The sequence below is a fragment of the Pithys albifrons genome, chromosome 20 (genome assembly GCF_047495875.1).
Source record: "Pithys albifrons albifrons isolate INPA30051 chromosome 20, PitAlb_v1, whole genome shotgun sequence".
NCBI lineage: Eukaryota > Metazoa > Chordata > Aves > Passeriformes > Thamnophilidae > Pithys > Pithys albifrons.
In genome coordinates, this window is record NC_092477.1 from 8,718,517 (window position 1) to 8,735,816 (window position 17,300).

Consider the following 17,300-nt stretch of genomic DNA (forward strand, 5'->3'; position numbering starts at 1 on the left):
GGAGCTTAGAAAGTCCACATGTACAGCATTGGACACACTCACACACAACCTACACTTCACGGCACTGCTACACACCACGACCTGGCCCAGGGCTTCACTGGGAAGGTGCATGGCCACATCCCAGACTCCCAGTCGCCCTTGCCCACCCCTTTCCAGGGAGGTGTCACCACGGACGGGTTTAACCTAATCCAAGGCTGTGGAGCAATGTGTGCGCTCTTGGGAATAATCCTGGGAAATCCTGCTTCTTGGCATGGACTAAATACCTCTCGTGCAAGTCAAAACAAAGTCATTGGGGGGGTCCCAGATGACACAGGCAGTTACACAAGGGTGTGCTACCGACAAACCAACGTACAATATCCCCTCTCCAGCATGACAAAACACCAGTGGAGGGGTCTGGGGAGGGGATGAGCCTTCCCACCCGGCACATGCCTCCATGTGCCTTCCTAGCCCAAAGGCAAGTGCTAGGAAACCCAGCTACAGCTAATCCACCAAATAAATGAACAAAAAGTAAAGATGGGTGCAGGCGGGATCCTTTCTGGAGAGGTCCAGTGGGGCACAGGAAGCCCCTTGGAAGCTGTCAGGGCTCCTGCTCTTGAGCTGGGAAATGCCACTGCTGAGCTTTCCCAAATCCCATCTTCCAGAAAGCCTGATCAGCTGCTCTAGACAGGGTTGGAGTAGGTAGAGCTGGTGCCTCACTCAGAGCTCATCCTCATGTGAGGGCTCTGAGGAACATCTCAGAAGAGGAAAAACAATCCAAATACATAATTTGTCCTTGTTTCCCTGGCAAGACACACAGACAGGGACTCATCCAGCAGGTGAAAGTGTTGTCCAGCACAGGATCCAAGGTGGCAAGGCTTAAAAAAAGAATCACAGAGAGAAGTACAAACCTGGCACAGCCAGGAAGCTGAGCCTTCATCTCCCCATTTCTTAAGCCCCCCTGGAAATGGGGACAGTGGGAGTTTTCCTCCCCTCTTCCTTCTGTCCATATGTCCAATGGTGTTTCTTGGGGCCAGGGCTTTGTTCCTCATTGCTGCTGTAGCACAGGCAGAAAATGACAGACAGGGGGATATGGTCCCTGCTGTCTCATTCCCATCCCTGCTCAGACCCTTTTCACATTTGGTTCTAGGTTTTTTTTGACAAAATCCCCCATTTGAGTCCGTCCAGGGAGCCAGTGGGAGACATCAGCCCTGCACCCCGTAGAAGCTCCTCTTGGGTTGGCTGGTGTTTGGCATTGCTGCTGCCCAGTTATCAGGGCCCTGCAGATGCTAAGCCCCACTTGGGGCTTCTTTTTGCAAAACCTTAACGGGATTTGAGGAATTGAAAGGCTTTGGGTATCTGCAGGTGCCGAGCCAGTGTGTGGCTCAGCCGGGGTGAAAAGGAATGCAGGTCCCCAGGCTGGCAGCAAGCAGAGAGGGCTCATGTGGGGACTGTGGCTGTGCTGCCCAAGCCAAGGGTTTGGGGAAAGGTCACAGCTTTTGTATGGCCAAAGTCTGGCATGGATCCAAGTGAGTCTGGTTGGGAGGGAGGAGCTACAAAATGCAGGCAGAGCTGTGCTGGGAAGTGAAACTTCCTCACCTCCTCCTGCTATTTGCTGTGCTCCCCATTTCACACAGCTCTGTGCCATGCTCAGTTCTGGGTGTGCACCTTTGCAGCACTGCACTGGCTTGCTTTGAGGTGTCCTGACCCACTAGGAGGCTCCAGGAGGCAGGACAGGGACAACAGGGACTAAGAAGCTGGTGGTCGTCCCCTTCCAGCTGTGTTGCTTTTGCAGTGGCAGAGACTTCTGTAGTCCAGAAAAAGAATCACTGGCACTGGCTCAGCTGAGCCCTCCCCATCACCAGTAGCACCATGGGGAGAGCAGGAACGGAGGGACTCTGGGAATCTTGGGGTTCCCCGTGGCAAATGTCCCCAGTCACTTGCCAGCTTGGTGAGGCCACTGCCTGGAGTCTGTGCTTGGAGCAAAGATGATCAGAGGTACTCAGCCTACCTGGCAGCTGCATCCCTCCTTCTCTCCAGGCAGCCCCTTGTCTTCCTTACTGGACCCCACCAGGCACTGCTTTCCAAATCCCTGCATCACACTTCCCTCTCTGCCACAGCCAAGAGAGCCACCCAGGGGTCATGCTCTGGCCAGGACACCCATTCTGGCTGCAGGGAAGTCACGGAGTGGGAAGCAAAGGTCCAGCGATGTCCATGGATGCCCAGGAGTTACAGTCACACTCACTGGGGACAGGTGCTCCCCAGGGGCCCCTCAAAGATGGGCCAGCCCTCAAGGAGGATGGGGCGGATGGCAGCTGGGGGGACAGGGCTGCAGGGTGGTGGGGAAGGGCAGGGGGTTCGGCACAGTGTGCGGGGGCTTGTGCCATCCAGCTAATTCTCTTCTCGGATGGGCCGGATCTTCATCTCGGTGAATTTGAGGGAGTACTGCCAGCCTGTCCAGGAGGACCACTCGATGCCATCGGCGTAGGAGCTGTGGTGGCCCTTGAGGTACTGCCCGTTGAGGTTGGAGGTGTGGCAGTTGCGGTACCACCAGGCACCGTGGTAGAAAGATGCACAGTTGTTCTCTGAGTGGTCGTTGTCCAGGTCCTTGGTGGTGAATTTCATCCCATTGTGCTTCAGGAGGGAGTCACCTATCCCAGGGGAAAGGAGTTGTGATGAGTCCTTCCTGCTCTTGGGTGAGCTACCTGCCCCATGGGACTGCCCTGGGTGCCCCAACGAGATTCCTACAGTGAGTCTCTTCCTGCAAACACCCAACCACAGCCCCTCTCCTGCCTCCAGCTCCCTGTGGCCACAGGGATACAGCTGGTGCCGCTGCTAGAGGAGACTGGAACACCCCAGCAAGGGGGTTTAGTGGCTATGGGCTCCCTTTGCCCCATGGGCCCACGTGTTTGCCCACACCCCTCTGCCCTACCTGCTGTCCCTGAGTAGTCGGCAACGGTGATGGGGTACCCGTCCTCCTCAGGGTCCACAGAGAAGAGCCCCACGCCAAAGCTGCCATAGTGGGCGAAGGCAGTGCCATTGTCAAAGTCCTCCAGGTCGATGCGGAGCTCGTAGCTGCCCTGCACTGTCAGCATGTGGATCCGCTTCAGCCCTGCAGCCAAGGGAGGGGGTGAGTGCAGGGACCCCAGAGGGGGTAGGGTGGCCTGTGATCCCTGGGGAGGAGGTGTGGGATGGGACAAGGAGTGGTTCCCATCCTCCATCCCTCACTCTGCATGGCCAAGGGCACATGCTCAGCTCAGGGGCAAACTTCTATTGCTTCCCTGCCCTGTGCAGCCACCCAGCACCCTCACTGCCTGTCCAGCCCTTCATTCCCAGGACCTGGGCACTGGTCAGGGGCATCTTGGTGTTCTCTCCCTTGCAAAGGAACCCCTGGACCTCTTCAGGAGACCCCAGGCTTTGCCAGCCCCCCAAGCAGTGAGCACTGCCAGCCCCACACACCTAACCAGTGCTCTCCTGTCAGCTTCCCAAAGCCATCCCGGTAGGCTTCCCAGCCACGGAAGAAGTTCACAGAGCCATCTTCCCGCCGCTGAAACACCTGGGGAGACACACAGGGCATTAGTTGTTGAGCTGCTCTGAGCCTGTGCATCCCAGGCAGCCTCCCTGCTCCCCATCATCCTGCCCACCCCTCTCTCCCACTGCCTAATTAGACACAGGCACAAATTAAACCCTGTTAGCTCAGTCACAACAAAGGGATGCTCAGTCATTATACAGGGATGGTGGGGAGAGGTCCCCAGGGAAATGCTGGATCATCACTTGCCAGCTCCCAGGGGTGGGTGAGTCAGTTCAGATAAAACCCTACACAGAATCCTCCATCTGGAGCACAGCTCCGAAAACCTGTGGCATGCTCCTGTGTGAAGGTGTCCAGTGCCCCTGGGAGTGGTGAGCACACTGCACCCGCCTCCAACCAGCCTGGGTGTGCTATTGGGAGAAGAGGTATAGACAGACAGATGGATGGACAACATGACGCGAGTCTGTCCCACAGCACGTGCTGCCCAGGTCAGTTCAAGCCTTCCTGCCATTGGTGGGTGCTCAGAGCTGTGTAAAACTCAGCAGCTGATTTCCCCCTCCTGGATCTCCACACTCTCCTGGGAAGCCACCCCATGACCAGGCATCATTCCTGTGATGGTCTCATTAGCCTTCCAGAGACTTTATGTCCCAGAGAAATTATCTGTGGGGCACTGACTGCCCTGACCTCTGCAGAGCCTCCAGATCCCAGGGCTCAGTGTCTTTTCTCCTCAGAGTCTTTCCCTTTTCTTCTCCCATCTGCTCATCCACATGTAGTGCCCTCTGCGTTTCATCCTCTTTTAGCCATAGTTTTGGGTTTGATTTATTGACAGCAATCAAGAAAATGCTGCTTTGTATCTGACCATTTGAACTTAATTAAGCCTCCAGTCCTGGATTAATTGCATTAAAGTTGGCTGATCCAGCCTGCCCCACTCCCACTGAGCTCTGTGGCTGTGGCAGGGACGGATGGGGAACTCCAATTTAGGAAAAGCCATCCCATGCTCTGGCAGACCAGAGGCCAGAGCACCCTGTCTTTGGGGCTGTGCTGTGCTGCTGAGCCCATTCACCCCACTTCCAGCATTCCAGGATTGGGGAATGCTGATGAGCCTTGATGCAGACTGGGAAGCCACTGTGCTCTGATACCCTTGGCTGCTCCTGCCCTCCTGCACATGCAGGATTTCATCCCTCCTGAGCTTCATATGGGTTTCCCTTCCACCAGATGGGCATTTTTGGGGTGGTATGTGATGACTGCAGGTTCCAACACACTCGACATGGCACAGCTCTGATCCTGCTGTACTTACCTTCTAGAATTAGAGCCTTAATTTTTATCCCTGCGTTGAGCACTTGAGAAGCTGTGGTTAAGCCCATTTAAAGGGGCTTTCTTCAGGCTTGCTGGGGAAGGAGGACAGCGTGGCTGGAGGGGGACCTGAAGCTGATTTTCCCTGGCCAATGTCGTCTCCAGCGCTGCCTCATGGGGAAGGCAGTGGATGCAGCACCAATGCTCCCTCCTAATCGGCTTTGACCCGTGGTTGTAAATAGGCCAATTGCCTGAGTGGTGCCCAGGGAAGCATGAGGGACATGGCTCTGTTGTCTGAGCCTTGGCATGGCTCAGGAATCACCCCAGAGGAACCTTCAGTGCTCCTCAACTGCCTGCCAGACTCAGCCCCAAGAGGGTTTGGAACTGGGGTGGAAGGGCTGGTGGGCGCTGGAGGTCCTGTGTCCTCCCAAGTCTCCTGCTCCATCCTCATCATCTCTTATGCACAGTCCCTTTTGTCCTTCATTTGTGCATCCACCATGCACTCCTCCTTGCCTCCCACACCAGGATGCTGCCTGCACTGGAACACTGGGTGCATCAGGATGCTGGGGGCACCAGAGACCCACAGGCTCATCGTCCTCCAAGCCCTGCCTCACTGCTCTTTTCCTCCTCATCAAATATACATTAACCCCTCTTAAGCAAAAAGGATTCCTTCCCTTCTTTAAAGGCAAGGCTGAAATATTTATCTCCCTCTCTCTGTGCCTCCCCCAGTCACACTTGTGGGGCAGGGACAGGCTCTTGCAAAGGCACCAAACCAGAAAAATAGGTTAGAAACAGAGAAAAGCAGGAGCACCAGCCTGTGCCTGCTGTGGTGTTGATGGCAAGGGAGGGCTTTGCTCTCCCTCCCTCAGCTCCACCAAACCCCTGGTGGGCTTCAAAGCCCACCACAGCCCCAGTCTGGGCACAGACTTGGCCATCACTTCACTGTCTCTGCAGTGCTCAGGTTCCTGTTTGGGTTTTTGTCAGCTGTGGCACAGACTCCACAGCCCCAGCCCCACTGTGTCCCTCTGAGCCCCATCACAGCAGGGGGACCATCTTCGGGCTCATCCATGGACAAGAAAATCCCAGGGCATTGCAGAGCCACTCTCTGGGAAGTGCTGATCCCATGGGATAGTCTGTGATCATCACAGCTGGCCTGTCCAGGCCAGCAGGAGTGTGTCGTCCCCATTTGTAGTGACACATAAAACATATCCTTGGGAAACAGCACGTTTTTCCCCAGGCTCCTCTCACCTTCTGCCTTCAGCTTTCCCCAGTTCCTGTGTCAATGGATCAGCATCTGCTCAACCTCCAGCCTGCTCTGGGACCCCTCCAGGAGAGGAAGAGATGGTGAAGCTGTCCCAGGCATGGCTGTCACTTAACATTACCACAGCCCTAGTCCTGCTGGCACAGCCTTTTCTTCCTCACCCTTCAGTTTTTCCACCACTTCCCAATATATACTGTACATGGAAGATGATGCTGAGGCAGACAGAGCCATCATGGCACTATTGCTCACAGGATCAAGATGCTGATTCCCAGCAGGAGATTTGCCGTGGATGGGCAGCAATGGAGGCTCAGGGGCACCTGAAGCAGCATGGGGCATTTGCAAAGACTTTCCAAAGACAAACAGCACATGGAGAGGCAACTTTTTGAGCCCTCCTGCGACACTGAGCGTTTCCTGCCATCCATCATCCTGTTACTACTTTAATAAAGTGCTGGAGGTGAGTGTCAAGGGGACAGTTGGGGTCAATCTGGGCAATCACAGGACTGGACCCCGGCGCTGCCACGAGGACAGGTCAGCCCGGGGCAGCCACTGCAATTACAGTCGGTGTTGAGTGCAGGATATGGATGTTCCCTTCAGCACCGGCAGGCACTGACATGGATCCACATCTCCACCAGCTGCAAATGTGGCCCCACTGCTGGTGGGTAGGATCAAGGGGGGACAAAACAGCTGTGCCTTGCTCAGCATTCCTGAGGAAGGGGAATGGGGAGCAACCAGAGACCCTGCCTCTGGAAAGGGGACAGGGCGACTCTGCAGATCACACTGTGGGGACAGGGAGATGCTGAGCGGCACCCAGTCAGCTCTTCCCCCTGCCCTGTGGTCTCTAAGCTATCAATGCAGGCTAAAGCTTAGCTCAGCAGCAACCAAGCTCCCAAGTCAAAATTGATTCAGCTGCTGCCATCGCTTACACCCACCCACCCACATGCAAATAAGCCCAAATGTCAGGAGTAATCGCTCCAGAGAGGAGGAGGAGAGGGAAATTTCTCAGGCTTTGCACCACGACATCCTGCTGTGCTGTAGCTTACCTGGAGCCTGGATAAGCCAGTGGCACAAGGACTCCCTGCATCCCTGTGGGACATGGCTAAGACAACCCCTGCACCCAAGGGACTGGAGGTACATTTGGGACCCTCTGCTGCAGAGCAGCACCAAGAAACAGGAGCCTGGGGTGTGTGCCCTCAACTCTGCTCTATGTCTGTCTCTGGAACACTGGGATTCAGCATCCTGTTTGGCTCCTCATCCCATTGAGGCAGGGCAGAGCTGAGGTGCTGCCTGACTGTGGTGCCACAGTCAGTGCTGTGCCACTCTGATCACAGACCCCGTGGTGCTGCTGGGCTTAAAATCATTTGCTTCGCCCCCTCCCCAGACCAGCCCAAGCCCTCCCGGCTGCAGCAGCTTTAAATAAGCCTCTGAGTGTCTCTCTAATCACCTTGAGCTGCTCTTCAGGCATGGCTAGGGCTGGTGGAGGCTGTGCAGACTGTGCACAGGGTTTGCAAGGACCCTCCACATCCTGAGGAGCCAAATAAGTCCTCCCCTTTTCCTTCTGTGAGCCCCCAAGAGATGAGGTCTCCAGGGCTGTGCTGTGCCTCAGTTTCCCCACCTGAGCTGCTGGTACCATCCCATAGACCACAGGTTCCTCCCACCAGGGGTAGGCTCTGGGAGGTCAAAGGCTCATCAGTCCCTGGGGGCAGGGGGGCTAAGCTCCCTCCTGGCACTGCTCAAAGCTGCTTAGGGGAATCAGATCGTGAGGATTTGTTTCCTAGAGCACCCAGCTGGAGAGGTGCTGGCGAGCTTGGCTCACCCCGCATGTCCTCAGGGCAGAGGCTGTCTGCCCACCCCTCCAGGGGAGCCCCCACCACCTCCCTAGAACCCTTTTCTGCCTTGCTGGCACCCCAAGTGATGCCCTCTGGGGTAACGAGGGGCTGCTCACACTCAACTGGTCCCTGGGGCAATAGGGGGCCTTTAAGCTTGGGGCTGCCAGTGCCATGTCCCCCTGTTCCCCCTGCTCCCTGCCCCCATTACTGTGATTACGGGGCCATCGCAGCCACCATGGCAAAGCGAATTGGACAGGACAGCCAGGGAGCGAGTGAATCAGCGCAGCACCCGAGGTGCCCCAGGCACCCTGGCCTCAGATAAGGCCACGAGTACTGGGTTTGGGGTCTATCCTGAGCCCCAGCACCAGCTCACCATGTCTACGAGGACAGGGCAAAGCACAACCACACATCCCATGGCATGACTGCAAGCACACTGTGCCCCAGCTCCACTGAGAAGGACAAACTTCTTGGATGCCATGCCATCCAACTCCCTGCCTGAAACCACCCTCCAGCTCCAGCCAAGCTCCCCAGTCCAGTCCAGGGCATGGCTGCTGGGCTCTGGCTCAGGGGTCTGCCTGGCACTGCTGAGAAGCTCTGCCAGTGCTGCCAGCATGGGCACAGCACTGACTGGGCATCTGAGCACAGCCAGACCCCCTGAGCATTTATCCCAAATCCCAGTAACACATCCAAGCATCAAAAGTGACATCTCCCACCCCCAGCATCCCAGAGCAGGACCAGCCCCTGGCCAGCCAGCGGTGGCATCACCCAGTGTCCCCCAGCCTGGTGGCAGCTCACCGTCCAGCCGCCACCATCCGTCGTCATGTCACAGTAGACCTGGAAGCCGGAGGGATAGTGTGTGGGGAAGATGGAGTAAATCCCATCCTCTTGCTGTCCACTCGCATAGATGTCAAAGCAGTCTCGGGGCCGGGAGCCTGGAGCATGGCATTGGGATGGGGTGGGATGAGGGGAAAGCTGGTTAATTAATGATCTAATTTAATGTCTTGCCATTTCTTCCAGGCTCCCAACCTTGCTTCCAGCTCTAGTTGGTGCTGCCTTGCTCTTTCCCTCCTTTCTCCTCCAATGCTCAGGGCGAGCAGTGCCCATGGGGATGCTGCCACCATGGGGACACCCGAGCAGCTGGTAGGGACTGGCCTCATGTCCCCCATGTGATGGCAAGGGCATGTGGGGACCCAGCTGGGGACAGGGGAGCCGATGCCTGGAGAGGGCTATGGGCAGAGTGTGGGTACATGCTTACGGCCCCAGGACAGTCTTACTCAGCTGCATCAACCAAACACTGATGAATGTGACTGTTCGAGCCCATGCAGGGCCACCCTCCACACCCAAATGGAGCTGAATGGTGGCTTCTTGTTCTTCCTTTGCCCCTGCTACATCTGCCTGGGGAGCAGGTGGGTCTGCAGGGGTGTGAAGTGGCTTTTGTGCTGGTTTATAGACAACTAGGGGCTGCATGGTGAGAAACTCCATTTCAGGACACATCTCCCTATGTCCCCCCTCCTCCTCCGCCTCCTTGCCAGCCCCCTCACTATATTAAATCCCTTCTCCTGGATGGTTTACCCCACCGTGGGTGGTTTTCTCCCTCCTGAGAGCAGCCCCAGGTGCATCCCTCTCCCCAGGGACTGGCAGGGATGCAGTCTCACCATTGGAGCAGCCTCGGGGCCGCGCCCCCCGGGCCGGTGCTCGCTGCAGGTCAGCCTTGAGCCGGGGCCGGGCACCGCCCCGCTCCTTCTGCAGTGTGTCCAGGACATCGCTGACAGAGCTCACCAGCCGAGCCATGTTGGTCTGGCTCTCCGAGAGCAGCTGTGAGCAGGGGACACAAGGGGGAACAGGGAATTTAATGTGGTTAAACCCCCTCCATGCCCCAGCCACTTGACCACCCCACAGTGAGGATGCTGTGCCTGTTCCCACGGCTCAGCAATGCTCCCTGCCAGGGTATGGCTGGTGGGGACACAAAGCCACAGCAGATCTCATATGGTATCTCTGGTGTTTAGCTGGGGGTCAGGGTCCAGATAGTGCCTATTGCCACTAGGGCCAAGAAATCCCTGAACCTGGGTGCATCAGTGCTGCCACCCCGCAGGATAAAGAGCATCTCTGGGCAAAAGACAGGATCACAGAGGCGGCAGGAATAGCCGTGTCCTGAGGCAGCCACCAGCTCTTCCTCATTCCCTGAGGTGACCTGGGCTGGGAGAGTGACACAGGGTGGCTGTGGCAGAGCAGCAGGGTGTGGAGCAAAGTGAAGCAGCAAGAAATGAGCAGCTCTGGATGGAGGGAGCACCAGGAGGGTCACATACAGAGCTGGATATTTAGCTGTGCTCTGGATCTTGTTACAACACCTGGTAGACCCCCGGCATATCCAGGTAGGCATTTTAATACCGTTCATCAGCTCGGAAATTTTTGGGATTGTAGATAAGGGAAGGGCTGACTGCTATGTGAACTACCCTTGGGAAAGTCCTATGCTGTGCTCAGCTCTGATTGGAGCCTCCAAGCCGGACCTGGAACCAGGGGAACCATACAACTTGCAGTTTGCAAGATCCCACCTTCAACCTCAACTCCTTCTGCTGGAGGTCTCACGCCAGACGCCATGGGCAGGGGCTGCAACCAGTAATGCCCTCAGGGACATTGGGACAGGGTGTTCTATCCCCAGGGAGCCCTGAATGGCACTGCCAGCCCCAACTCACCTGGATAAGCCTGCCCTGCTCCCCCTGCAGGGCGCTGAGCTCCTGCCCCATGGCGCTGTGCCCCTTCTTGAGGCCATCGCAGTCGGCGCGCAGTTGCACGGCGTGTGTCAGCAGCTTGGCCACCTCGTCTGCCACCGTGACCAGCAGGGCCTTCTGCTGGCTCTTGGTGGCCTTGGCCTCGGCGTCGTGGTCAGTGACAGCGCGCAGCAGGGAGGTCTGCAGCCCCTCCATGCGCCCCAAGGTACCGGCGGCGCTGGGGCAGTTGGGGTCGATGAAGATGTTGATGCGGGAGCTGTCGGCTTTCTCGATGGTCACCAGCGCGTTGGCTTCCTCGGGGTTGGTGCTGATGACGGGGGGTGACTCAGTGACGGGCGTGTGGTAGTGGTTCATGAAGAGGATGGCCCCCGTGACTGTCACCGCCAGGAGGACAGCCACCGACAGCAGGACAGTGCACAGGATGTACCCACAGCTCATCCTCTGTCAACAGAGAGACAGACACCATCAGCACCCATCCGGACAGATCCATCCCACTGCCCTTCATCCAAGAGGTAGGCTCAAACCCTCATGGGCTTTGGTGGGTCCAGCAGCAAGGCTGGCCATGGGGGTGGTGGCAGAGGAGGGGAGGTGGGGACCCCAGGGAGCCCTGAGGCTCCATCAGGGATGTGGAGGCCACGGGTGAACACTCAGTGAGCAAAGCAGCTAAACCCGCCTGGGAGCAGGGTATGAAATAATAACGAGAGCCAAGGCACGGCAGCCACCAGCTCCTGCTGGCATGTTTTATTTACGGTGGTGATCCTCGGCTGGAGCAGCCCTGGCTCCCGGGAAGAGCAGAGTGTGGGACTCCCTGCTGCCCCAGGCACAAATATGGAGAGAAAATGGGAAAACACCCATTGTGTCCCCTGGAAGGGGAACTGCAGGGAAAGGAAGGAGGGGAGGGGAGGCAAGGGCTGTCCCCTGTGGGAGGGGGAGGCTGTGAGTTGGTGCAAGGCATACAGTGCCTTGACCATTGTGAGGACCTGCTCTGCATGGGACATCTCCCAGCTGTGGCATGCCACATGTCCCCATCCCCTTTGCACCCTCACTGCCTGCTGGAGGGCAGCAGAGCTGTTCTCAAAGCCCTCAGACCAGTCCCAGAGCCTCCCAGTGAGGGGGAGTTGCTGTGGAAAAGGTCTCTGACCCTCCCCAGCAGCTCTGCTGCTGGACAGAACCCTTGGCTGAGCCCATGGGAGCTGCTCCATGCCCACCAAGAGCCTTTTCTCCTTGCAAAGCATAAAGTGCCAACACAGTCAGTGCAGAGGGGTTGAGCTGCCACCTGATCCTGCCAGCTCCCAGTCCCCCTCCACCTCCCCTCCTCATTACACCTGCAGGACAGAGGCTATGAGGCTGTGATTTTCCCCTGACCCCGGCCACAGCTGTCACAAGGAATTGCAGGGCTGGCAGCAAACTGCAGATTCAGAGAGACAAAGACTACTTTCCCCTGAAACGAGGGGAAAATTGCTGCATCTGCAAAGATTTCCCAGGCCCTGTCCCCTCCTGTGCACATCTATCTGGAGTGACACCTTCCTTCAAGCACCCTTCATTTCATTCATGCTCACGCAACCGTTTGCATTAAGGTGACCCCAGCTGCAGTGGGGCTGGCTGGCCACCAGCCCCATGAGATGTTCCAAGTTTCTTCTCCAGCCCCTGGAGTGAGTCTGGAGATGCAAACAGCACCAGACTGAATGGGAAGCCACTTGCAGGGACCTCTGTAAGGAGAGAGCCCCAAGCTCAGCCCCTCAGCATGTGTTAAAAGGAGATGTCAGAGACAATAAGGGGAGCTCTCAGCAAGCAGAGGGTTGAGGAGTTTTCCTGGTGCTTGTGGACATGGAGCCCTGGCTTGGAGACACAAGGAACTCCCAGAAGTAGCAGGGTGGTGGCACGTGAAGGTGGGAGATGCCCATTGCTGAGATCCTTACATGGAAACCAAGGACCTGGGCTCAGGCCAACCCCTCAGCACTCTGCAAGCCCCCAAGTGACAGGAGGAATGGCTACTGAACAAAAGCCAGCATTGGTTGGTTTGGGGTCCACAGGGTGACCAGGGACCAAATCCCTGTGGCTGTCCTGGCTATCACAGCACCTTCAGCTCCACAGTTTTGTGCCCTCCTATCCCACTGCTGCTGCTCCCCACTGCACTGATGTCTCCAGCCCAGGGGGCACATGGATGGGCTGCTATGGCCAAGGGACCCCTCTGAGGAGAAAAGGTTCCCAGAGCAGAGCAGAGCAGTGTCGGGCTGATGCTCCACTTCCCACAGCCACAAAAATCCCAACTGGGCTTTAACACACCAAAATCCTGCAGCTCTGGCCAGGTGTACCATCACACTGGGAGCTGTATCCAGCTGCTTTCCAGCCTTCAAGCCATAAAATCACTGCCCTCCTGCCAGCACCAGGAATGGGGGGAGCCAATCCCTTTCCAAAATTATCCCCTCTGCTTGTAACCACAAGATCCTGAGTGGCGGCAGCTTCATGAGTCCCACGGCATTTTGCTGGCAGGTTGTGTTACCTGGCAACCTGCAGTGGGGAGAGGAGGGAAACTCAGTCAGCGGCACCAGCAATGCTCCAAACTGGGGTGGGGGTCCCCCCAAACTTCCCCAGCACAGCAGCACTGCAGCAGCATGCCCAGGTCCCAGCACTGGACCTTGTGGATGCCTCTGCCAAATGCTTCTGCCCCACGAGGGCCACGGCCCTTTTGACCCCAGGGATTCCTGTTGTCTGTTCTGTGGCCTCAGGCTCCTGGATCTTTGTGCCAAGACTTTCAGACAGCTTCAGAACATCCTTCTGCCCTGGTTATAGATGTCCCCTTGAGCACATCCATCAGACTGGAGAGCCCAGTGTCTCCAAATCAGTCCTTCCTAAGGAGAGCAGAAGCTGTGAGACTGGTTGGTGCTCATGATGAGCAGAGCTCTACTTGCAACCTGCTGTGGAGCTGGGACTGGAGCTTGGGAAAGAGCCCCAGGCAGGAACCAAGGCATGGTTTTGTGCAAAGCTGACCTGGGCTCTCCATACCCTGCACTAGCTCAGGCAGTAGCTCTATGCTCAGTCACCTGTGGGGACTGGGTCCTTGGTGCCCCAGTGACAGTGCATGAGCAGCCTGAACTCCATCATGCGCCCCAGAGCATTCTCCAGCCACCTCCACAGAGTGGCTGGGCTGGGGATGGGAGGCAGCAGCTCCAGCACACTCAGCCTGCAAGGAGAGGACACGAGCTGACTTGTCCCCAGAGCAAATGGAGGTGGCTGCTTCATGGAGGGCATGGACAGAGAGTGGTGGCAGGAGAGGCTGAGCTTTGCCTAGGAGATGCTCTTTGAGGAGGAGGTGCCCTTTGGTCCTGCCAAAGTCGCTGCTCCTTGCTGGCTCACCTGGCAAGTGCTGCTGTTGGATGGCAGGCAGTTCTGGGTGTTCTGCCCCTTGTTCCTTGATCTCAGCCAGGTATGAACCAGGACCCTTGCTCAGCTTCTGAGGCAGGGGAATACTGGTTTGCATTGCCCAGGCTCAGCTGCTGGTGCAAACTTTAGCCCAGGTGCCCTCACCTTCCTGCTAAGTCCACCCAGCTTTGAAGGCATCCCAAGGCAACACGGGTCAGTCCTCTGCCCCCCCAACTCACTGCTTGCCCCAGAACTGCTCAAGCAGCTCATTTTGCAACCCAGCCGCTGCCCTGCTCTGCTGCAGTACCCCGTCCCTCTCCACCCTCTCTGCCCTTCCAGCCCTGCTGTTCTCAGCCTGGCGCCGGGGCTCTATCCCAGGCACCTCCCGGAGCCCCGCGCCGCGCTCCTCTGGCTCCCCGCAGGCACGGAGCAGGAGAATTGAATCCCGCTCCCGTTCGCCTCTCTCTCTCTCCTCATCACCCACAGCCTGCCTGCGACCGCTCCCACGCCACGCTCTGCGGATCGGAAAGAGGAGAGGAGATGGGAAGGCTGGCGAGCCCGCCGGAGCCAGCTCTGTGGGTGAGCATCCAGGCGGGCTGGGCTGGGATTTCACTGGAGCTTTCAGAAGCTGAGATCGCAGCACGGCAAACTCTGGGCATCCTTTGCAACCCGCCGTGAACCATCAGCTCCGGGCTGAATCGTCCAGTCCCGTACGGGTGGTGGGGCTGGATCTATCCTGCCCTCCTCACTCTCGGGACCATGGGGTGCACAAACCCGGAGGGATGGCAGCTCCAGCCGGATGGCACTGCTGGGATTTCTGCATGGAGGGGCTGTGCACAGGCAGGCAGCTCTGCTGGGGAGCAGAGAGTGAGGTTTCTCCCGGGGGTCAGGGGTCTGCCGGGGTGGGCAGCCCCTTTCCAGTGAGGCGGAGGGGCTGACCGGGGAGAAGAGGGAGCAGGGAAGGGTGTGCAGAAGGGACAAGTCAGGTAGAAAACCCTTTCCTGCCTCACTGCGGGTGGCAGGGGACAGGGCAGTGTCAGATCGAGGGGCGAGCGAGTCTCACGGCTGCTCTTCCCGTCCTCGCCCAGCGCTGGGGTGCGGAGGAAGGGCAGCACTGCCAGCTCTTGGCTCCGTCCCTCGACTCACAGTCGGAGATTCGTTTTCCTCCAGCTCTTCCTAGCCACGTTTGCCCACACTCCGCACTCCTTCTTCCTACCCTGCCTGCGCCCAGTGTGCCCGTCCGTGCAGCCATGCCTGTGCCTATCCCTGGAAGTATCCAAGGCCAGGCTGGATGAGGATTTGAGCAGCCTGATCTAGTGGAAGGTGTCCCTGCCCATGGCAGTGGGGTTGGAACCAAACGAGCTTTAAGGTCCCTTCCAACCCGAACCGTTCCGGCATTCTCAGACTCCCTACCTGCTCTGTTGTGCTCAGTGGCCGGGCCACGCCGGGATGGAGGAGCTGGCACACGTGCAGCGGGATGTGCAAACAGGCTCCGGCACGTGCCGGATCCCCTGCGTGTCACCGCAGGCTCTGCCGCCGCTTCACCGCACCCCGCCGCAACGCCGGCCTCCCCCCAAAAGCCAGGGGCGCTCCCGGAGGTGAAGAGCGGGCCGGGCGGCCGGGAGCCCCCGAACTGGTAGGGATGACTCTGGCTGCCGCGGGGAGCTGAGATGCCAAATCCCTTTAAAATGGTTATTTAAGCAGTTTAAAGCGTGTAGCGGTTGAGTAGAGGAGTGTGGCAGCCCCGGAGCATCGCCCGCTGCCCGGCCGGGGGCAGCCCGGACGCTGGAGGTGGGCACCCTGGCTGCAGGTTAATAAACACAGTAATTCGGAGGGGGGGACTGAAGGGGTGCAGCCCGGGGGGCTCCGCGCGGGGAGAACCGGGGGCAGTTCACCACACCGGGCTGCAGTGGGACAAAAGCTCGCTGGGGGAACTGGGGGGTCGGTGGGACCCCCGGGATGGCTGACCCCCCCTCCGCCCCCCCGCCCCGTACCTGCGATTTCTCCTGCTGCCCATCCTCAAGTTGCGAGGCTCCTCCCACGGTTTTCCAACGCTCGTTCCCCATCTCGCAGCCAACTTCCAGCCCAAGTAAGTGCTCGGACCCCCTCAGGCCCCCCCAGACCTCCTCCCCGGCGGCGCAGCCCCCGGCCCGCCCGCGCTGCCCGGCTGGCCGCGGCGGAGGACGGGCGGCGGCGGCGGCGGCGGCGGAGGAGGAGGAGGAGGAGGAGGGAGGGAGGAAGAGGAGGGAGGGAGGACACAGGCACGGACACGGGGGTGGATCTTCCCTCCTCGCCCGCCCCGCTCCCCCTCGGGGCTCCCCCGGCCCCGCTCTGGGCACCCTGCCCGGCGATGCCCCGGGGGGTATCCCCGGCCCCCCCAGCACCGCCCGCAGCCCCCTGGCCGCCCCAGTCATTCCGGACTAGGACCCGATGCCCCCTCCTCTAGCTCAGGGCTCCGCAGCTGCCCAGATGGGGCAGCACAGCTGGAGGAACGGCAGCAGGTAAGGAGGGGGCTGGTGCCAGCGGGGCCAGGGGTGCTATAGGGGACCGGGGGGTGAAGGGCGGGCGGATGCCCTGGGGACTCGCTCGCCCCCTTTCCAAAGATACGCTCCTTCACCCTCAAGCTGATGGGGCTCAGTCCCACCAGTGGGCAGGAATGAGCAGGGTGCTGGGCAGGGAGCGGGGGGGCATTGGCACGCCCCCACCACGTTCTTAACCTTTGTGCCCAAGGGTAGCCAAAGTGCTAGGGGGCTCAGAGGAAAGCCCAGCGCACAGTGGGAAGCTGATGCTGGCTAGGGAGGGAGGAGGCAGCATCTGACCCCCCTGCGGGGTCACACCGATGCCCACTGGATCATTGCTTGCCCAGATCCCAGCGTTCTCAGACCGAAGCTGTGGTGCTGGCCCTGCGTGCCTGGCCTGATGTGCCGCCACTCCCGAATGGATGTGCTTTTCCTTCCCGTAGTTTTGCCGCACCTCCCGTAAATCTTTTATTTGCCACTTGTCTGACCTGCGGGCAGGAGCGTTGCTGAGAGGTTCAGAGGAGCCTTGTGAGAGCTGTGATGGCTCAGCCCTGTCTTCATCCATCTGGGGGGAGGCTGAGTTCTCTCCGTGCTGAGAAGCCCCTGGGAAACCTGTACACTCCCTGTCCTGCAGCATGGAACTCTCCCCTGGGCAGGCAGCACAATAGGGCTGGGGGTTTCTTCAAACTCCTCTGGGTCTCTGTACCCGGAACTCAGCCCCAGTTGGGATCCCCCCAGAGGCTCCCGTGTGGCAGCAGGTAAGATGTGGAGGTGGCAGCTTGTTAATGTGTTAGGGATGAGGGG

At 58.6% G+C, this 17,300-nt stretch overlaps 1 protein-coding gene across 1 annotated transcript; it reads right to left on the minus strand.

Annotated features, from left to right (window-relative positions):
• Positions 1-5: 5 nt before the first annotated feature.
• Positions 6-16,114, minus strand: FIBCD1 (fibrinogen C domain containing 1). Its single transcript, XM_071574315.1, has 7 exons — positions 15,972-16,114; positions 10,579-11,055; positions 9,541-9,700; positions 8,681-8,817; positions 3,436-3,532; positions 2,909-3,088; positions 6-2,627 (listed from the first exon to the last, which is right to left on the minus strand). Exons 1-7 carry the CDS (start codon positions 16,041-16,043, stop codon positions 2,368-2,370), a joined length of 1,383 nt encoding a protein of 460 aa, XP_071430416.1. The 5' UTR covers positions 16,044-16,114; the 3' UTR covers positions 6-2,367.
• Positions 16,115-17,300: the final 1,186 nt, after the last annotated feature.